Source organism: Thrips palmi, unplaced genomic scaffold (assembly GCF_012932325.1).
Source record: "Thrips palmi isolate BJ-2018 unplaced genomic scaffold, TpBJ-2018v1 HiC_scaffold_1, whole genome shotgun sequence".
Taxonomy (NCBI): domain Eukaryota; kingdom Metazoa; phylum Arthropoda; class Insecta; order Thysanoptera; family Thripidae; genus Thrips; species Thrips palmi.
Genome location: NW_023144620.1, coordinates 1,119,336 through 1,141,991, shown reverse-complemented (window position 1 = coordinate 1,141,991; position 22,656 = coordinate 1,119,336). Strand labels below are relative to the sequence as shown.

Sequence of the window (22,656 nt, the reverse complement as noted above, 5' to 3'; positions counted from 1 at the left end):
AAGATCTTTTTATGATGGCATTAAGAAGATCTTATTTTCTTCTTCCTATTTGGTCTGGTCCAGTGCTTTTATGGCCCACTAATCCAGCGTTTGTGTTCCAAGTTCCGCGGCAGAGATGAAGCCACGTCATGTTTCTTTTTTGTTTAATTATTACCGATAATATTGTAGTATAAGCTGGGCGAAAGGTGATATCAAATGTTACTTAAACTGTTTAAACCAAAGATTTATTACTGAAGAAAGTCAATTGCCCGTTAGGGCCTTAAAGCTCAGCCAATCAGTGCCCCACTGTTACTCGTTATATTTTATCACGAGTACTTCTAGTTAGTAGCCCTAACTTCTACAACAGTTATGCCTTCTCGATTTGGGATGGTGGTCCAAAAAGCAAGAGAAACCCCCCCCCCCCCCAATGTGAATGGAGACTGCTGGCTTGAAACCATTGAAAAACAAAAACTACCTGGGTCTTTATCAAGTTACAAGGCTTTATTGTTACCGATGAGACAAAAAAAGCCTGGGAAAACAAAAAGTGTACGATCTTCTTCAGCGGCGTAACATTTGTTCACATGCAAAAATCAAACAAAAAAAAAACTTTACGTCAAGTTTCATTCAAGAGGGGAGTCCGGTCGGCTTAGACAGAACTCAATGCGTTGGTGAAAACAGTAGCTGGCTTCTGATAGGTTTCGAACAAGTGCTTTTTCTCCGGGGGGCTGAAATAGTGCGGTTCCAGCTGCACAAGAACGGCCTCAAGTTCCTGGCACCTCTCCTGTAATGAAGCACGATACCACATGAGCGAAAATAACCTTCCTCTCAATGACTGCAGACGACAAGATAGCGCGTTTTCTGCAAGCTTAAAGTTGGCCTCTACGAAATCGTAATTAAGCATGACAAATTGCGTGGTGCACGGGTGCACGCGCGTACGTGCGTGCACCAGAAATAAAATTTATCGGACATTAGAAGCGTGTCGAGCTTTAACAGGCTTAACAAATAAGTCTTCATATTCGTCAGAATGACAAATTTGACACGTTCATCTGAAGGCGATGTCGAGGGGTCCTATTCAAAAGTTTTTTACTGGGCGCTCCTATTCAAAGAATCGTAACAGCAAAGAAAGCGAATTTGACCATGTTTGATCATTTGAGGCAGCTACAAATAAAAAAAAATTGGGATTGAAGTCACAAACAGTTGGAGATTTCAGATCGAAGAAATTAATAGCGCGTGTAAAAATATGTTCCGCTTACCCTTTTCTCCGTCCCAAATGGTCAAACTTAGTCAAATTAGCATCTCGAATGGGTCTCAACCCATATTAAATGGGTCTCGACTTTTCTCCAACGGGTCACAACCCATTCTCAACGGGTTAGGGTAAAGTGCCGAACATGGATCGGGGTACCAATCGTGGATCATTTTTGTGAGCGAGCCCGTACCGCCAAACCAATCGACCAATTAATTTTTTTTCGAAGTTTTTCATTTGGTCTACACATTAGACTACAAGAATCACGCGTGGGGGGGGGGGGGGAAATAATCAATCCTACCGTTACCCTTACATTATGCAAATGAAAAAGTGCCTCTGAAAAAAGGGCCGAAAACCGAGGGGTGAATGACTCAGCGTTCTGGTGTACACATGAGTACATGAGTACGGGTGAGTACACCTTGCTTAGCTCACAAATTTTGCATTTGTAAACGCTCAAAGGCTTTATTTAGCGTTTTAAACGACACCCAACGCCAAATCAAGCGAAAAAGTACAGAATATCACCCTTATTAAACTTGAGAGTACACTGAGTACGGGCAAATTTGTACACATGAGTACACTAGTGATTCACCCCTCGCCGAAAACGGCCTGGTTTCAGGTTAGTTATTACAGACGATCCATTCATCAGAAGTGTCTCAAAAGTTTTTCGTAGCACCTTCAGAGAGTACCCTTTCAAAATTTAGATGACCATGAGTTATCGGAACGCCCCTGTCCAAACGCGAGGGGGGGGGGGGGGGGGGGGTAATCCATGTTTGGGTCAGACCCAAATATGGATCACTAAAATCAGTGAAATTTCAAAGCCCTGTAAATTTCAAAGTAATTGTTACAAAATGTTCAGTTCTTGAGAGGAGGTTGTCTTTGTGGTCATCTTGGAGCGTATCGAAGAAAACTTGGATCATCGCTTGTTTGAGCTGAAATACAGGACATTCCTAAAAAGTGATCCATGTTTGGTAACCTTACCCTACGACTCATTCCCAGAGGGTCGCGACCCATTCGGGTCTGAACCCGTTCCAAACGGGACTAACTCATTACTGGGTTTTGTCTGCTATGGGATTGAGTATGGAATTCAAACAAACGTGACACAGTGCACATTCTAACGAATGTGACGTCACTAATCGTTAAGTGAGGGAAGTGGAATGGGATGTGCAATAAGCCAACAGGTATCGTAACCGCTCTCGTAACCAAACAGTCAGGACTAAGGAAAAGTGAGGGTTAAAACGTGGCAACAAGCAGCAGGTGAGTTGCGACGCACCTTCATGACCCGGATTCGGTTGGGCCCCCTCGGCCCGCCCGTCTTCAGGCTGTTGAAGAGGAGGTCGAACTTGACCAAGAGCAGCGCCCAGCGGTGGTGGCTGAGGCCTGGCTTCAGCTTGCCCAGCACGTGCAGCATCCTTTCGGCGCGCGCCACGTTCCGCTTGACGTCGGCTAAGGAGGAACAGAGCAGGAATTACGGGAGGGCAGACTGATGAGGGACGAACACTGCACTCTCTTGGACATGAGCACTCCACAAATCTACGAGCGTGCATTGTGTGCTCTACCTGGAGCATGCCTGCAAGCACGCTCTAGCTAGCGCATCACTGAAAAACCAAACGTGGTCTAGACCGCACCAACTGGCGTGGTCAAATGGGTGCCATTTTGACCACATCAGTTGGTGTGGTCTAGACCACGTTTGGTGCGGTCTAGGCCACGTTTGGTGCACACTAAACTTCTTACGGATACGTCCTATCTGTATTACGGACATTTTTGTGCAATTGCAATTACGGATAGATTTTGCTTGTAATACGGATGAAATCATCCGTATTACAAAGAGTTTTACGTCCGTACCATACGGATATTTTCGTCTGTATGTTACGGACGTAAAACTCTTTGTAATACGGATGATTTCATCCGTATTACAAGCAAAATCTATCCGTAATTGCAATTGCACAAAAATGTCCGTAATACAGATAGGATGTATCCGTAAGAAGTTTGGTGTGCGGATCGTGATTTGGTGGTAGTAGTGCAACGGTGAAAATTCGCTGGAAAAGTGCACCTTTGTGGTACAAAATATCTGGTAGGCATCTGGTCGCATTTCTTGCGGTGCCATTTAACGCGCCTTGTCAAAAACTTTCGGTAACCGTTTCAGGCGTCCAAATCCGCTGGGCTGCCTATCCTACTCTACAAATCAAAGAGTGTACATGGTACGCTCTAACTGGAGCATGCCTGCAAGCACGCTCTAACTAGCGCATGCCTGCCAGGCATGCACTAACTAGTGCATACATGCCATGTACACGCTAACTGAAGCATACATTTACTGCATAAGGGATAGGGAGTTTTCTGCATCAGGAAGCGTGTACATGGCATGTATGCTCTAGTTAGTGCATGCTTGGCAGGCATGCGCTAGCTAGAGCGTGCTTGCAGGCATGCTCCAGTTAGAGCATACTATGTACACTCTTTGATTTGTAGAGTACAGACGAATCTTTCGACATTCGACATTTTTTGCTTACAGGGTAGGATAGAAGTTGTGGGAGGAGTCTCATTAAAATATTCTCAACTCTTTTACCCCATCTGATGAATGTCTCTGATTTTTCAAAGAGCGTGAAGTTGTAAATTGTGTCATTAAATTTGAGGGGAATTATAGAAATTGTGATTCATTACTTCTTACCTAGAATCTTAGATAGTTACCTATTGAGTATTACTGTTCGTCTGGTATGCCTGAACTTTGGGTCTTGTCATTTTTACAGTAGATCTAAATATTTGGTCAATAAATATAAGAGAACAAATTTTCTTCCACTTCCTAACCCCATGTTGCTAAGAATGTACACATTTTGTTTTGTAGTTTCCTAACTATACCAGTTCGTTTGTTAGACTTCCAACTGTTCATGTTTCAGAATGTCCCCATTGTGACATGTAATGTTCCCAAAACTTAGCGCATGCCTGCCAAGCATGCACTTACTAGTGCATACATGCCATGTACACGATAACTGAAGCATGCATGTAGTGCATAAGGGATAGGGAGTTGCCTGCATCAGAAGGCGTGTACATGGCGTGCATGCACTAGGAAGTGCAAGCTTGGCAGGCATGCGCTGGCTAGAGCGTGCTTGCAGGCATGCTCCAGTTAGAGCATACAATGTACGCTCTTCGATTTGTAGAGTATGAAGCAAAAACCCTTCGTAATACGAAGCAATTGTACATACTCTCATTCCAGGAACGTGACATCACGTTGAGCATTGTCCCGGGTGGAAGGAAGTCTAGTTTTAACTGAGTACCGACTACAGTGAAAAACTGCAGTGCACATACTGCGGTCTTCAGTGCAGTCAAAGTGTGAAAAAACTCTGTAATTATTTACAAGTTTGTGTACTGTTCAGGTGGTACTCGTAATAGTAGTCTGACTGCAGTTTTTTTCCAGTTAAGAGTTCAGTTCTTAAATAGTGTCGAAACTTCAGCTTGATCTACAGCTATGTTACACTCACCATTGCTCAGTTAAACAATACTTCAAAAGTGTGTTAAAATACTACTTTTGACTCAAGTATATCAACGCTTTATCTGTAATTTTATCTGCATGATTATTGTCTAGACACCATTACGCTTCAATTTACACTTATAGTATACCTTTTCAATGCAGTCAGGAATGAGGAAGCGATTGAAGAACAAAAGTAATCACATTGCAGGGACTACTAGCGCGCCACCTAGCGGCCGATGCAGTGAACTTCGTTCGGACCTACGCTTGGACCAATCAGGGTTCAGCTTTTGTCAGTTCGCTATAACGGCCGCTTGGTGGCGCGCTACTGGTTCCGGGCTTTTAGAGTACTTTTGTTTTTCACTCGGCGACGAGCGAAAGGGGCTATTGAAAACCGACACGACTGGAAGGCAAGGATCAGTACGTCGATCAATATGGTTTTTCTTCTCTGAGATTAAGCATGGCGGGGTGAAGCCAAAATTTAACGTTGAGCATAAAAATTATTGCGATATTCTTAGGCGTCGGGGTAGTGCGCAAACTGTGGAAAAATCCTCATCCCACCACACCGTGTGGTCTACTGTCAGCCGCCGAGCTGCAAGGCCAGGTTTCAAGGACCTGCCGCTAGGTGGCGCTTGGATCGCTGTGAGTGTTTGTCAAACGGGATTTCTTATTTAGGCTAGTGAATTAAGTTATTTTTGCAAGTTACACCATCTGCCACTTCAGTAAATATCTGCTTTAGACGTCAGAGAAAAATTTGAATCAGAATATTGCACTGAAGTGGAGAAAAACGGAATTCCGTGTTAGCACTCGATGGCGTCTACGGGCTACAATTAGGTTGGGTCCACGCATGATTCGCTCGGTTCTTCAGACTATCCTACCTTACTAGGCAGTCTGCGGTAACATGCAGTGGTAACGTATGAAGGCGATGTTAGTCAATACTAGCTCCTTCCAATTTTTAGTCAATACCGACAGCACTTGTCGAGTGGCATGGACTGGTCCACCCGACTTGCCCGCCCGGCCTTCAACCGGGTTCCACTCTCATTGCGGAGATGGCACAGCATTACAAACAACCACGTAAAGGACATGGAAGGAGTAGGGCCAGGGTCGGCAGTGGGGGCTTGCAGAACTAAATTTGAACGTGATTTCCAAATCCACACTTGTGACTAAAATTCAGAAAATACTTCTCGAAAATAATTTTAACTTCAATATAAAACTCGAGTTAAAGCTTCTGTAATACTGGCGAGATGAAACCATGATTAAAACTGCAGACAAGACTGCTCTGTCCGAAAAAACTACCAGTTTTCCTGTAAACAGACTGCAGTTCAACTATAGTTAACTATAGTTAGACTGCAGTTTCACCAGTTAAATTACAGTTGAACTACAGTCAAACTGCATCGGTCAGTCTGCAGTCTGACTGCTGTTCGTCTGCAAATAGGCTACACTTATTGAATACAGTAAAACTTAAGTTATTTTATAAACAGAAAGTATGTGGCGTACAGTCTAACAAATAGTTAAGTTGCAATTCCCAGATATAATTAGAACTTCAGTTCCTTCCACCCGGGGTGTCACATTCGTTTGGGTGTGAATTGGCCGAAAATCAGCTCGTTCACATTCAAACGAACGTGACACAATGCTCAAACGAACGTGACACTTTGTCACGTTCGTTTCAACGTGATGCCACGTTCCTGAAATGAGAGTGCAATGCCTTTTTTTTCTTTAAAGTTATGAAGCAAATGCTTCGAAGGCTTTTAAGAGTGATGACAACATTCATGCATTTGTAGGTACCGTAGAACGGGGTAATATGAGACATGAAGGAAAATAGAGACAAAGCGCACTTTTTTTGGTTTTTGTCGTGTTGCTCTCAAGCGGTTGTTCAGAAGACCATCGGGAATTTTTTTCGTGATCTAGGAGGCCTTAGCAGATCACGGGAAACGCACGAAGGCAATCAGAGACTCGCCAGGATTATTAAGAACCAAACGAAAATCATCTAAATTCTGACAAGTTTTATAAAGTTCGTAAAAACCTCCCCAGAAACCTCGGTTGGAACTCTGGTTCTCGTCCGAACGAGGTTTAAATCTGTAGACAATCATGTCAACGTAATCAGGACAAAATTTGGTTCTGTTATGTCTACTCCCGGGCCGCCTGTTCCAGATGGAATACAATTTTGTAACCTTGCAGGGAAAATAGAGACACCTCTTTTCGTTCGAAACATAAGGCCAAACATACTCCACTGTTCTTAATTTCAAGTAATAATGATTTTAACACGAATTTGTTTTACTACCTGACCGGCATCTACGCTCTTCGTTTAGTATTTTCATGTGACAGGCACAACTCATGACTTCTTAGACATTTTTCAGCTCTTTTTGGACACACCCATTTTTCTTCCCTCCAGATTTTATCTCTCCTTCATTATAATCCCCAATCATCTTTAAAATGAATGAAAAGAACTTAAAAAGCTCCAAACCCACCTAAATGAGTTTATTTTCCATACTTCTTTACCATTTTTCTCTTTTGTCTCATATTACCCCACATTGCAGGGAAATATGGGACGGCATTCCGAAGGTTATTGAAAGGTCCCTACTGCACCTAAAAATCTGAAATTTGGAGGGAGTGTAGCCAAAGGGTCAATGAACAAGTGATGAACACCTCAGCACCTCAAGTTGAAATTGAAAGGGGGAAATTCACATAAAACCTCGAAATTTGTCTCATATTACCCCGTTCTACGGTAGGTACCTAATGGCCTGAAGTTAAGTTTATACAGTGGACAGGTTAATAGTGAAAGAATATTCCGGGAATCCGTCCATACCTTCTCCCATGCCGCTCCCTATCATCTGCACGACGGCCACCAGGGTGGCGGACAGCTCGGAGAGCAGCCTGAGGCGGTGGTCCTTGTGCAGCGGGCCGCGAGGGAAGGTCAACTCGTCGAGGTGGGGACAGATGGTCCCGAAGCCTCTCATGGCCGTCTTCATCTCGATGAGCTCGGCCTCCACCGCGATCACGTCGGGCACCTCGGCGGTCTGGCCGCAGCCCTGGCAGCGGTAGCCGGGCAGGCCGCCGCCCTGGCCGTCCCAGCCGGCCAGCTCGGGCACCATCAGCTGCTGCTCCCCGCGCTCTGCAAGGCGAAGCGTTTCGTTTCAAGATTCAATTGCACTCACATCATTTAGCGACGAGGAACACTCTCAGCCTTTTACTGACTTTTTCTCATTGGCTTACGCATTTCTGTAAGCAACCATAATACTTAGTATTTTTTGTCAGTATTACTTAGCAATTGCTAATTACTGTACTGATATTACCGTTTTCTTAGTAAATTACAAAGAAATTTTTAAGTATTTAAGAACTTAATACTAAGTATTATAGTTGCTTACAGAAATACGTCTGCTAATGAGAAATAGTCAGTAAACGGCTGAGAGTGAAGAATGCGCAACAGCTTAAGATCAATTGGTGTTTCACGGTGGGCCAGAAGACCAGACGAGGCACCCAAACGTTTAGACGCGTTTTGAGCTCCAGAGTCACTAGCAATATGAGAGTCGAACCGAACATGTGGCCCCACAAATGGATTTCTCTCCGAACCAGGAGTCCATTGGTGGGGTCACACGTTTGGTTCGAATTCAGTGTAGAGACTCTGGAGCTCAAAACGCGTCTAAAATTTCGACGGCCGGCGCCAGTCCTCCACCACAATGTGTATTGTCGTAAGCAGGGATCCTTCACTTAACTCAACTCGTGAGGGCATCATAATGATATCGCAAGCGTTAAAAGAATAATCAATGGCTTATAATTTCCCAAAAAAAAGGGGCAAGTTATTTATCAAGATTCTCGTGTTTGATTATGGAAATACTTGCAACTGTCCACACCCTCCAAATAAGGGGGAAATTGCGAGGGGGAACAGCTTCCCACATTCGTTGTACAAAATTTGACCACATTCCACATTCAGGTGGCAAAATCGCCTGGAAGTAGGCAACATGTGTGGCAAAAACGCGAGAAATCTTGCACATTCGCACAATCATTGTACACAAGATTTTACAGTGAGTAACCCCTCGGGAAATTGTGTTAAGTCAACAAAGTTAGTAAAAGCAATGTTAGTAAAATGTTAAGTAACGGATCCCTCATCGCCAGGGTGACTTACCAGAGCATTGCGGACAGCAAGGGGAGCCTATGTAGACGCCACACGCGGTGGGATCCTCGCAGCGCTCGCATCGACACTCGAAGCTCCAGCCTCTCCGCAGCAGACGGCGCCGCGTCACTGCATCCTGCAACGGATTGCGCACTGTACATCACCTGCAGGCTGATTCCCAGAGTCGCATTCGTCTCTCTCGCTCCCATGCGTAGCGCCATGAGTGCGCGACGAAGACGACTCTCGCAATCAGACAACTGACGAGACTCTTGTGGGAGCGCGCACACATGGAGATGTGTACTTGAAATATATTTTTCAACTACATATCTCCACGTTTAGGGTGTGTACTTTTTCAAGCATGCATCAGTACACTGTCATTCAAAGAACGTGATGTACTGTCAGATGAAATATACGAATTTCGTCACGTTCGCATGATTATGAATCGGCCTCAATCAGGGTCTCATATACGTTCGAACTTGGATCAACAACACTGCAAAGCTGGTGTTAAGCTTGCCAATTTAAATTGGCAAGCCGAATTAAATGCCAAAACTTGGCAAGCTTGGCCCGGAAGTAACCCCCAGCTTGCCAAAATTCGGCAAGCTTCTTAAGATTTCCGACCAAAGCTTGCCAAATTTTCGCATTCAAAACGGCTTGCCAATTTTGTGGCAAGCAAACTTACCACCGGCTTTGCAGTGAATCCAACAAATGTGACGCCGTATCCAACGGAACGAGACAGAATTAATATTTCATCAAGTATGACGTCACATTCCCCGAATTACACTGAAGGCGTGTGGTGTGTACTTGCAATGAATGCACTGTTCCGTTCCGTCGACGAACCTGGAAGGCCATGTCCAAGTAGTCTATGGACAGGTGCTCCCCAGCCTTCACGTCTCGCGTCGTCACCAGGAGCTGTTCGAGGTCCGCGGCCTTGGAGTCGCGGCACAGCAGCAGGCCCGTGGGGTTGCAGCAGTGCTGCACCCGCGACAGCGCGTGGAAGAGGAAGGTGCCCATCTTGCCCTGCGTGGGGAGCGGACAGACGTGGTTAGGCGCAAGGTGAAAATTCGTCGTTCTTTTGGAGGTCGTCCGCTTATAAAGTATCGTTTTTCCCAGCCCAGTCCTTGCTGATAATGGACTCCAGGAACGCCAGAGAGACAGAAAACGATATGTTAAAACTCTTGTGACAAAATGGTGAATTACATTTTCATCAGTCATGACCACCAATAGATGACCAATAGAAGACATTTTCACCAATTGTCCTTCATAAATAGAGTGCATGGGCGTCACCAGAAATTGATCAACCGGTTGGATGAAGTTGAATTAGACTGAGATAGCCACAATTTTCACAATGCATGGGGGCTGGAGAGGAATACGAAGTCCACCGTTAAATTGACATAGTACGCTTCGTGAATTTAATTCGTACTATAATACGTAGTACGAATTAAATCCGGAGTACTTCGTGGGTTTAAGTACGGCTGAGGACACTAAATGAATTCGTCTAATTCAGGTCAATGAGCTTAACAGAATTGCGGAGAGTGGGTCACAAAGAAAAGAAGCTTCTTATAGCTAAATATTGTAAGCATACATAAGCTTACAAAGAAAATACTTGGTGAATTACGAACTATACGTAACTATTTCTTTGTAACTATTTCTTCGTACTTCTGACGAAGTAAATTAGTTTGTATTGTGTATGTATGCTCAAAGTACTTCGTAAGGATTCAAACGTGTGGAGCTCAAACACGCTGAGAATTTTCACTGCCTCCACCAGCCTTCTGGCCCGCTGTGGCCCCTACCTTGACCAGCGACTCCACGGCGTTCATGGGGTTGAGCTGCACGCCGTTGATGTCGTTCATGCCCGCGGCGCGCACCAGGTCCTCCTCGGCGATCCAGTGCAGGCCTGCCTCCTCGCGCAGCCAGCGGGCGGCGGCCGACCAGCGCCGCTCTTGACGCACGTCGGCGCCGAACGTGCATCGCCAGCCCACCGCGTCCACCAAACCCAGCACCGTGGGGAGCGCGCCTTCAGACGGCAGCACCTGCGGCACCACCACACTGCTATGACTCGCCGACAAAGGGAACTTTTAACCACAAGGTAACTTGGTACAACCTTAAAACCTTGTGAAGTATTTTGAGCATACATAGTACAAACTACTTGACTTTAAGAAGAAATAATTCGTATATTACAAAGTATTTTCTTTGAAAGCTTATGTATGCTCAAAATACTTTGTTATAACAAGATGCTTTTCTTTGAAAGGCCTGAAAAAGTTAGTTAGGTTTTCTCAGTGTACGAGGCAGTGTTTTAAGCAATTAGAAAGTCTTTTGTAAATTATTGAGAGTAGAACCTAAGTTCACACTGCATGTAACGAATAATTTTGTACGAATAACGACAGATTTTAATCCAAATGAACTTTCCACAGGATTAACTGGACATACTTCCCCATGTCGGAGCTAAATCGTGAGCAAATTCGCTAGGAAATCTGCCTCGCTCAAAATGGGGTTGATCATCGCCTTTTCATTCTGAGTTAAGTCAAACTGATTTCCACAGTAAGCTTGTCACGCACACACTTAAAAACAGTGTGCATGGAGGCGTACATTTTATTTTCGTTTGCAGAAACCTGAAATATGTTGCGCAAAATTTGAACACAACCATGGAGTGTACTCACGGCGCTGTGCGAGGACTGCATCTCCAGCAGCAGGGGCTGCTTCTCCGATGCGAGGTGGGTCCGCAGGGCAGAGAGAGCAGTCCACACCTTCTCCTTGTCCGGCCACGTCAGCACAACATCTACAGCACACCGTAAGGGTTCATTCATATACCTCTCTCCGAACGAAGAATCCATTTAATAGTAAGGGGACACGCTCGGTTCGAGACCTGATTAGTGACTCTGGAGCTCAGACGAGGGGTGAATCAGCGCTTCGGTGTACACATGAGTGCGGAGTGCGTGAGTACACCTGCTTATACTCACAAATTGGGTACACTGATAACGATTTGACGCCTTTTTGGTTTTTTAAACGAAAATCAATACCGATTCCTGGACAAAGTTATTTTCGCTCTTTTAAAATTTGTTAGTATACTGAGTACGGGCAAAGTGTGTACGCATAAGTACACTAGTGATTCACCCCTCAAGCTCACAACACATCTTGAGGTTGGGCCGTCAGCGAGGGGCAAACAACTTAAATTTTGGTGTACTTAATTTTTTAATTTTTTTGAAATAACGTGAAATAACGGTTAAATAACGTTGAAATAACAGTGAAGTAACGCGTAATGACGTGGATTAACGCGAAATTACGTTGAATTACCCTTGAAATAACGTTGAAATAACATTGAAATATCGTGAATTTGCAATAACGGTGTACAAATTTTGACGAAGTTGTTTGCCCCTCGGCCGCCGGCGCCGGTCTCCTGGCCCACTGTGGTTGGTTACTGCTACTCACCGGACATGAAGCCGGCGCGTTGGAAGGCGGCGCACTCAGCCTGGTGGCGCGGCAGGCGGCTGCAGCTGGGACTGCAGACGGGCCAGCCGCACAGGGGGCACTGCGGGTGCCACAGCGGCAGGCGGTCCGACAGGCAGCCCACGCAGAACACCTGGTGAAGGAAATCGTGCACTCAAATTTCTTACGTGGAAAGTTTCACACGATTAGCAGTGATGGAAGTGCTGATTTGCAACCCATGGGTTCGTCGTTCGTCAAGTAAGCGGGCCTGAAGAGCAATGAATTACAAAAAGATACACGGACGGGTCAACCGCACTACAAATGCATTAAGTTTAATAGGTTATCGCCCACATTTCCCTCCTGATTTCGCCCAAAAAGCAAAACAACAGGGATTGTAGGAGGTACAGGGAAAATTGCACAAAGTAAAACGAGGCGTGGACTTCACTTTACTAATCGTACCGGTTCAATTGAACTCTGTACAGCAATTGTTATACTTTGAAAGTACAAAAAATTCCTGATAAAGATTTTTTTTATAAGCTTTTATATTTGTGTTGTTCTTCTTTCTAGCAGTGTTTCTGCAGTACATGCTTCATGGCACTAATAATGCCACGAAAATTTTGCAGCTTTAGCAGTTTATCGTCACACTTGGAACAACAGTATGCCTGCCTATAAGTGCAGAGTGCCTTTAACACCTCTCACACTACAAAGTAAACAAAGCATCTCCTTTATACTTCCGAACCGCGCTCCCAAGTAAATTGAAGCATTGTAGAATTCTTTCGTATTATGAACAAATGGTTTGTGTTACGTAGGATTGTGCTTCACAACGCGAAGCATTTCATTGTCCATGTTCATAGTCCATTCTAAGGTTACATACCGAATAAAGGTTTCGACTCGCCTTTCTCAGGTTCCACACCGAACCAAGGTCTCGACTCACCGAGGGGTGAATCACTCACCGTTCTGGTGTACACATGGGTACAAGAGTACAGGTGAGTACACCTTGCTTCACTTATAAATTTTACAATTTTAAACGTTTTGAGGTTTTAATTAGCGTTTTTAACGGCAATCAACGTTGGTTCGGTCGAGAAACTAGAGAATTTCGCCCTTTTAAAACTTGTGAGTACACTGAGTACGGGCAAATTTGTACACATGAGTACACTAGTGATTCACCCCTCGCGACTCACCATTCTGGGGTTCCAGGGGGGCGGCACGACCAGCAGGGGCAGCTCCCGCAGCACCACGGTGCCGGCGGGGACGTCCTTGGCGAACACGAGGTGGCGGCCCAGCGCGTCGTCCTGACGCACCTCCAGCGCCCCGCACCCCACCTTGTGGCGCGCCCAGTCCTGCACCTGGTGCTTCTTCCCGCAGTAATAGTCCAGGCGGCACCGCCCGCACGGACGGCCTGCGGCACCGCACACCGTGCACGGCGCCGACTCGGCGTCTGGAAGTCAGGAGAAGAGAGCACACTGAGAAAACCTTACAAACTATTTTGGGCCGTACAAAGAAAAGCAGTTTGTTATAACGAAGTATTTTGAACATACATGAGCTCTCAAAGAAACTACTTCGTCACAAAGTAAATTAGTTTGTGTTACGTATGCTGAAAATACTTCGTAAGGTATTAAACGTGCAGACATCTCAACAGTGGTCAATGATCACCCCTTATGAGAAGTGTAAGAACCTGACCGCACTTTAACTGCGGTGAATTAAAACAGATAGTGTGGCAAAAATGGCAATGTTCGTCAATTTTTTGTTGAAGACAAACGCAGGAATGTGAGGTCGAATCTACACCGCAGCTGAAGCTGCTGTGCTTATGAGACACCACAGGTTCAGTTTCACCACGTATATTTGGGTTGGAAGTACCTCATTTCAAACGTCAGTCAGTGTACACTAACTCTTGTTGACTTTTTAAATGCAAAATTGCGCACCTTATACGCTTAAATATGCGTGCACAGGTGCGAACGTTGGGTGTGTATAACATTATGCATCACTTAGTACATTTTATGCATCTTCCTTAATAAAATGTACACAGCAATGCATAAGTGTGCATTCAAAATTCCACAAGAATTGAGTATGCAGCCTTTCCACGATCCATTTTAGACCTGCCATTTGTCTAGATCACTGAGCTTTGCACGGGACTTAACAGCCCTAGCTTTCAATCACTGAACATGCATTGGGGGCATTCCACGCCAGTTCATCCGGGACCCCAAATTTCACACCTCGGATTTGGGTTCTGGTGACTTTTTCTTGAAGTAATCATCACTAACAACAAAACCATAAAAGTTTTTCAAAATTTCAATTTGCATCAAGAACCTATAAAGCCCCAATCCGACTGACTCACTCACTGACTCACTGACTCACTCACTCATAGAAATGTTTGGGGTGAAGGAGTGGTCGTAGAGACTTGCGGTTTTTTCCATTCGATTCCAAATTTTATGGGAAAATTGGGAAAAATCCCAAAAGTTGAAAATTCCTCACCGTTTCCGAGAAAACCTACTTTATCTACAAAAAAGGGGAACAAATTTCTCACCGTTTCCGAGCAAACCTACTCAATCTTCAAAAAAAGGGACCGACCGACTAGAAATTTTTATTCGCCCCATCGGTAGGTCTGGTCGAGACATTTCTGAAACTGTGCCGCAATCGGGTTCTTGTCACCGGCAACATCCTCAAAAACGATAAAATAGGCCTAAATTTAACAAAATCCACTCAATCTTCAAAAAAGGGGACCGACCGACTAAAAATTTTTATTCGCCCCATCGGTAGGTCTGGTCGAGACATTTCCGAAACAATGCCACAATGGGGTCTCCGTCACCGGCAACATCCTCAAAACGATAAAAAAAGGCCTAAATTCAACAAAATCCACTCAATCTTCAAAAAAGGGGACCGACCGACTGAAAATTTTTATTCACCCTATCGGTAGGTCTGGTCGAGACATTTCCGAAACTATGCCACAATGGGGTCTCCGTCACCGGCAACATCCTCAAAACGATAAAAATAGGCCTAAATTCAACAAAATCCACTCAATCTTCAAAAAAGGGGACCGACCGACTGAAAATTTTTATTCACCCTATCGGTAGGTCTGGTCGAGTCATTTCCAAAACTGTGCCGCAATCGGGTCCCCGTCACCGGCAACACCCTCAAAACGATTAAATAGGCCTAAATTCAACAAAACCCACTCCATCTTCGAAAAAGGGGACCGACCGACTAAAAATTTTTATTCGCCCTATCGGTAGGTCTGGTCTCGACATTTCCAAAACTGTGCCGCAATCTGGTCCCCGTCACCGGCAACGCCCTCAAAACGATTAAATAGGCCTAAATTTAACAAAATCCACTCAATCTTCAAAAAAGGGGACCGACCGACTGAAAATTTTTATTTGCCCTATCGGTAGGTCTGGTCGAGACATTTCCGAAACTGTGCCGCAATCGGGTCCCCGTCACCGGCAACACCCTCAAAACGATTAAATAGGCCTAAATTCAACAAAACCCACTCCATCTTCGAAAAAGGGGACCGACCGACTAAAAATTTTTATTCGCCCTATCGGTAGGTCTGGTCTTGACATTTCCAAAACTGTGCCGGAATCTGGTCCCCGTCACCGGCAACATCCTGAAAACGATATAAAAATATCAAAATAGGCCTAAATTCAACAAAATCCACTCAATCTTCAAAAGAGGGGACCGACCGACTGAAAATTTTTATTCGCCCTATCGGTAGGTCTGGTCGAGACATTTCCGAAACTGTGCCGCAATCGGGTCCCCGTCACCGGCAACACCCTCAAAACGATTAAATAGGCCTAAATTCAACAAAATCCACTCAATCTTCATAAAAGGGGACCGACCGACTGAAAATTTTTATTTGCCCTATCGGTAGGTCTGGTCAAGACATTTCCGAAACTATGCCGCAATCAGGCCCCGTCACCGGCAACGTCCTCAAAGTCATCAATCAAGAACCTATAAAGCCCCAATCCGACTGACTCACTCACTGACTCACTCACTCACTCATAGAAATGTTTAGGGTCAAGGGGTGGTCGTAGAGACTTGCGTTTTTTTGGCCCGCCCTTCTATTCAAAAAATAGGGGGAGGGCCTATGCATTTGCCTTTGTGTCTGTGTGTTGTTGTTGTTGTTGTTGTTGTTGTTGTTGTTGTTAGCGTCTGTGTACAAGGAAGGAGTTGAGCTAGAGTAACCAGATTTGGAGGGTACTTCAGGAGTACCGTCCAAACAAATAATCCGGTGGTGCAAATCCCGTCCGGGTCGCACAAGGGCTGCTGCAGGTGCATCATGGTTTACATGAGCGGGAGGGGAGGGGGATTTCCGCCATTATTGGTGCTAGCAGCCCGACTTCGTCCTCTAGTAACATCAGGATCTTGAAAAAAGGGGGTCAACCGACTGAAAATTTTTACTTAAGTTTTGGAAAGGTCTTGGCAAGACCTCTTCAACGAGGGGTCGGAAGGGGGGTCCAGGAGCCCGCCTTCATGAGTTATGGGAAAAAGTGCTCCTGCTGTGCCTCTATTGCAAGGAGTTGCAGTAGCATGGCAAATATGGGTATTTTCGGGAATGAGGGCGAAGAGACAAATGAAATGGGCATATTCTAAGGACAGTTGGAGTAAAAAGTGTAAGGACTATTGCATATTGTGAATAGAAGGGCGGGCCTAAGTCACGATGGTACATCGATAACTTTGCTTTACCTGCTCACGGGGTGTGTGATGCGAGCGGGCCGAAGGCCCGGGCCTTCGACTGGCCAAGTTGGGTCTGATGTGAGGGCCGAAGGCCCGAGGAAAGGCCGCCGGCAGGCCAAGCTGGGCCGGCTCCCTGTCGAACCGAGTTGCCGGCGCAGCGAAGCGGAGCTGGCAACTCGGTTCGACGGAAGGGCGGGCCCTAGCTTGTTTCATTCACCTCTATCCTTGTCAAAGCAGTCTTCAATATTTTCCGGACCTTGTATGCACCCATTGACTGCCACAGTAGCGAATGCAATACAAGCTATCTATTTGGGCAGTAAAAGTAGCTTATTATATGGTGTAAAGCTGTTAAATAGGCCTTTCATAGAAGCAGTACATTTACTTCCTTAGAAAATTAGCCTTTGGTCACCACGGACTTACTGAAAATACTTCGGCACGCGCCCCACACATGCGGGGGTCTGGGGGCGGAGCCCCCAGCGAGCAGCGCGAGTAGGAGATATGGCCAAAAGAAAATTTCAAAATCACACATTAGAAAAAATAAAAAATAAAAATTTTAGAATTTTTTGTTTGCTTTTTTGATGGTGTGGTGGTCTAAAATAAAGAATGAAAACCCATCTTGGGTCATACGTCTCACCACTTGGGTGAAAAAGCTGAAAAACATAAAAAAAGTTACGCGTTTTGGATTTCTTTAAAACTGCGTCTCCAAGCTTGTAAGCAGTTACTTGGCCTTAAAATATCTAAACATGCATTTTACCTTACATACCTTACATACCTTACACCTGACTAGGTGTGCACTTACACGTGAGCGATTCTCACGTTTCGGGGTAGTTTCGTTTCTTCTGACTCCTGTGCCCAAACGAGCGCAGATATCGACATGGGGTTTGTTTCTGATGTTAGGGAGGGCCATTGCCCACTAAACGCACACATTTCGAAAAGTTCACGTTCGTTGGTTTGGTCTACGTAGCGTTTGGAATACCCTAAATGTAACTTCCGTGATTGTCCAAAGAGAACATACTCGAACTTTCCGCCCCCAGTGTGGCGGTGTGGTTCGAAAATGCTGCCAACTGTCGATGGGGATTCGAAGCTTGGCATGTCTCGAGCTAATTTCGACCGAAGACCAATACGCCAGACTTCTTTCAAAGGTACTTACGCTGCAACGAAAAATGTACTCCGTATATTCAATTTCACTACACAAATTTCGAAAAGGCAGCTCTGGACTTCTCCCCAAGCCAAACTTTAAACTTTCCATGACACAAGCCATCAAAGTGGAGTCCCTGGGATATAATTGCATGGGTCGCGGAAATCTAAGATGCTGTACACGGTCTCAAAGCGGGCTAGAGCATTATAAAATGGCGTGTATCAACAATTACCTGTAACTTCCGTGGCACCCTTTACCCAATGTTGCAGCAGCACTAGGTGAAAAAATTTTCCGCTTAAATGTCGGGCTTAGAGTATCATTTGACCCTGGAACGACTTTTAAGCCACAGCAAGCCCGAGTCAGCCGTTAAAGCCGATTTTCACACTTTGTAACTTCCGTGATAACGTAATTTCCGTGATCAAAACACCCACTAAAACGTATGGGAATACCTTACGGCTCATGTTTTTAGGAAGGTAGTACAAGGTCTTTACTATAAATACCATTGCCATAACTCTAGTATCATCCAGGACCCCAATAATCAGAATAACTTAATTGGATATTTCTCACTTTCGGCAAATCAGAGACGCCAAAACTACCCCGAAACGTGAGAATCGCTCACCTGACAAACTGCTTCTCACTCATTCCTTGACAAGTCATCACCCGTTGATAACAGTTTGGTCGTGTAAATTTTTGGCTGAGCGATAGCGAAGCCTGTTACTCCAGTGGGGTTGAAAAGTTTTGTCTGTCTGTCTGTCTGTCTGTCTGTCTGTCGGTCTGTCTGTCGGTCTGTCTGTCGGTCTGTCTGTCGGTGTAGCACTTGTGTGATACAATTGGAAAAATAAAATGGCTATGAACACGGACTTTGTTTTGGACGATTGGAATATTAATGATGTTTTAGAAGTTTCAACATGTGAAGAATGGATAGGTGAAAAGGAGACGGAGGGTGATTTGTGCATTGTACATTTAAACATAAGAACGATTCATAAGTACTGGGATCAACTATGTATACTACTGGATAAAGTATTGGAACAGATAGATATCATAGTTCTTAGTGAGACTAGAATAAGAAGTAGTTTTGAAAAGTATGTGCTACATCACTTTAGCAGTATAAATGCTATCAGAAGTAATTGTGAAGGTGGTGGTCTATCGGTGTTTGTAAGAGACACTCTCTCTTCTAGACAAATCAGTATAACCCCGAAAAATTTTGAGGGAATTTGTGTGGAAGTATGTGATGGGAGAGGCCGACAAGCAACAATATTGGCTGTGTATAGACCCCCCTATGGTAAGACAGCGGACTTTGTGGATGAAATAGATGATCTACTTCAAGCGGAAAAGTGGAAAAATACTGTAATAATAGGAGACATAAATATTAATATTCTGCAGGAAGGTAAAATCACAAGTGATTATATAGATATGTTATTAAGTAATAAAATCAGGCACTGTATTAACAAATGTACCAGAGAGGAATATGCTGGAAACCATTTAAGTGAAACCTGTATTGATCATATTGCGGTAAGTGTTAATTATAAGAATGTGTATCCTGCCATAATAAAATGTAAAATTAGTGATCACTATATGATAGGAGCTCTGCTCTCTTTTCAGAACAATAAAAATAAATGTGAGGAAGATGGAAAAAGTGAAAACAAAATGAAAAACATACTTGTAAAAAAGAGGTGGAAGGAAAACTTAAATAGTGTCAAAAACAATATGACGGAAAGTCCAAGTGAAAATTATTTAGAACTTAGAGAAGCATTTTCGTCTGCTACTATAAGGGTTAAAATGAAGGAAAGAAAAGTAAATGGACATGTTAGAAAACCTTGGATAACTGATGAGATTGTTCGCTTAATGCATGAGAGAGATAAAGCCTTCAAAAGATGGAAAGTGTCCTCGAAAGAAAGCTACTTAAAGAGACTGGAGCTGAGACAAGTTTATCAGGGTCTCAGAAATAAAATAATTTATTCTATTAAAAGAAGCAAGGAAAGATATATGGAGGAGCAATTTGAAAAATGTAAAAATGATATTAAGGCTACTTGGAAACTGGTAAACTCTGTATTAAATAACAAAATGAGTGAAAATATTGACAACATAATTACAAAAAATTTTGCGGGTATCTTAGAAATAGAAACGGTTGCCAATAACTTTGTCAACACTTTCAAAGATCAGGTTGAGTGTATTATGCATGAATGTCCGACACTCTTGCTGAAGAATGCAACTGACAAAATAACCAACTCTTTCTTTTTACCAGAAGCAACAATAGAGGATGTGATAAAAATTATTCTTACTTTAAAAGAAAAATCTCCTGGTGATGATGGAATTAAGGTATCACACCTAAGTGACAATGTCGAACTAGTTGCTCCAATATTACAAAACATAATCAATAACTCAATAAAAAAAGGAATTTTCTGCGATGAAATCAAAATTGCCACAATCAGGCCTATTTATAAAGCTGGATCACCCCGTGAATATAGTAATTATAGACCAGTCTCCATTTTATCAACTATAAGCAAGGCAATTGAGCTGTATATGTATACACATTTATTCTCATACCTCAAAAAGTACAAAGTGATTGATGAACACCAATATGCCTATCAGAAGGGAAAGAGTACCATTGATCTGTTACAAAATTTCTCTGACATAGTAAATGAGTCCTTGGACAAAGGTATGCATGTTGTTGTAATGTTTGTGGATTTGTCTAAGGCTTTTGATTCCATTAGTCATGAAAAATTATTGAAAAGCTTAGAAAATATTGGTGTGAGAGGAGGAGCGTACAAACTGTTTAAAAGTTATCTGGAAAACAGAATGTGTAAGGTAAGTGTGGCAGGAGTTGATAGCTGCTGTGTAAAACTTAAGTATGGTGTACCACAAGGCAGTTTTCTTGGTCCCCTGCTGTACTTGATTTATATAAACGATCTAAAACGGTGTTTTAAAAAATGTAAATATTTTGTGTATGCAGATGATACTGTGATAATCTCTGTGCACAAAAACTTAGATATAGCTGAGGCAAGACTGCAGGAGGAGTTTACTGAGTACCAAAAATGGTGTCATGATAAGAATCTCATAATGAATGGAACAAAGACTAAAGTAATGCATATATCCACTCCTTATATTGCAAGAAGAGATCTTAACTTAAGATTTCATTCTATTGAGTGTATACACAGTAATATTGTAAATTGCACCTGCAAAATGAATATTGAAATGGTGGAGTCGGTGAAGTATTTAGGGTTGATAGTTGATAAACATCTAAACTGGAAAAGCCATGTTAAAATGCTAAGAGGGAAGTTGAGGTGTTGCCTGTATAAATTATCACAATTAAGTAACTGCTCCCCACATAACATAGTAAACATGGCTTATACAGCCCTCTTTGAATCAGTCATGAGTTATGGGCTTGAAGTGTGGGGATCTGCCTCGGATACAAACCTGCTCCCCATTAAATCATTACAGCAGAGAGCTGTAAAGATTGTGAAGAAAAAGCAAAGAGTTCCATTACCAAATAATATTTTAACATTAGAAATTTGTACAAATTAAAAATTTTAAAAAGAAATTATTTTAAGAAAGATTTTAGAAATATAGCGCAACATAGGTACTTAACGAGAAATGAGAGTTTCCAATATAAGATAGGTATGAATAAGTATGGTGATAGACTGACAGAGGTGGTCGTGCCAAAAATACTAAATAAGATGCCAGTAGATTTAAGGAATATACAAAGTCAAAGTGCCATGAAAACAAAATTAAAACAATATTTTTTAAGTGCAAACAATTGAAAAATCTAAATAACAAAAAAAGGTGGAGTTTAAGTTGTAAAAGATTTTTTTGTTTGTAAAAGATTTTTGTTTGTTTGTTTTTATTGATTGTTATGACAGAAAGACAGCAAATCCACCCCTGACAAGCAGTCATGCTTAGGGGTTGTCTTTTTCTAGTTTTAGGCAGTTTATGATTACTATGTTAATGTTTCTATCTGTAAGTGCCTTGTTTAAGTTTTTCTTAATAAAATACGAATTGAATTGAATTGAATTGAATTGAATTGGTCTGTCTGTCGGTCTGTCTGTCGGTCTGTCTGTCGGTCTGTCTGTCTGTCGGTCTGTCTGTCTGTCGGTCTGTCTGTCGGTCTGTCTGTCTGTCTGTCGGTCTGTCTGTCCGCACTACTCCTCCTGAACGGCTCGGCCGATCTCGGTGAGATTTTGCACACTTCTTAGGTATGTCCTTGGCTCGGCACACGCGAAATTTCACCATCCTAGCTCAACTGGTTCAGTTTTTATAGGCGAAAAACACCTAAAAAACGGCGAAAAATAGAGATTTCTGCAGATAGACCACTTCTGTCTTGGAGAAAGGGGGGTCTGGGGGGCGGAGCCCCCCAGCCTCGACAAGTTAAAAAGTGACAAGGGTCAAGATCGTGTTATCTGTAGATAAAACAACTCTATTTACAATGCAGGGGGGTCTGGGGGGCGGAGCCCCCCAGCATTCAACAAGTTAAAAAATAACGGACAACGGACAAGCCATTGCCTGCCGCAGGCAGGCTAGCGCCGCAGGCCAAGGTAGGTACGCCAGGCGTGGATTGGAGGAACAGGCAGCGAGACATCGCGAAGCCTGTTACGACAAGACGCGGTCTGGCGTAAACCTACCTTGTTTAACTTGTTGAA

At 43.6% G+C, this 22,656-nt stretch overlaps 1 protein-coding gene across 3 annotated transcripts in view; it reads right to left on the bottom strand.

The window, feature by feature from the left end:
• Nucleotides 1–451: 451 nt before the first annotated feature.
• Nucleotides 452–22,656, bottom strand: part of LOC117639047 — a 25,918-nt gene continuing 3,713 nt past the window's right edge. For all 3 annotated transcript variants that reach the window (XM_034374423.1, XM_034374405.1, XM_034374412.1), the window contains 9 exons: nucleotides 13,395–13,651; nucleotides 12,217–12,367; nucleotides 11,448–11,566; nucleotides 10,581–10,820; nucleotides 9,628–9,807; nucleotides 8,803–8,926; nucleotides 7,486–7,791; nucleotides 2,493–2,665; nucleotides 452–760 (listed from right to left, as the gene is read on the bottom strand). In XM_034374423.1, coding sequence (XP_034230314.1) covers nucleotides 626–760; nucleotides 2,493–2,665; nucleotides 7,486–7,791; nucleotides 8,803–8,926; nucleotides 9,628–9,807; nucleotides 10,581–10,820; nucleotides 11,448–11,566; nucleotides 12,217–12,367; nucleotides 13,395–13,651 — 1,685 coding nt within the window. In that variant the 3' untranslated portion in view covers nucleotides 452–625. The remainder of the gene's footprint in view (nucleotides 761–2,492; nucleotides 2,666–7,485; nucleotides 7,792–8,802; nucleotides 8,927–9,627; nucleotides 9,808–10,580; nucleotides 10,821–11,447; nucleotides 11,567–12,216; nucleotides 12,368–13,394; nucleotides 13,652–22,656) is intronic.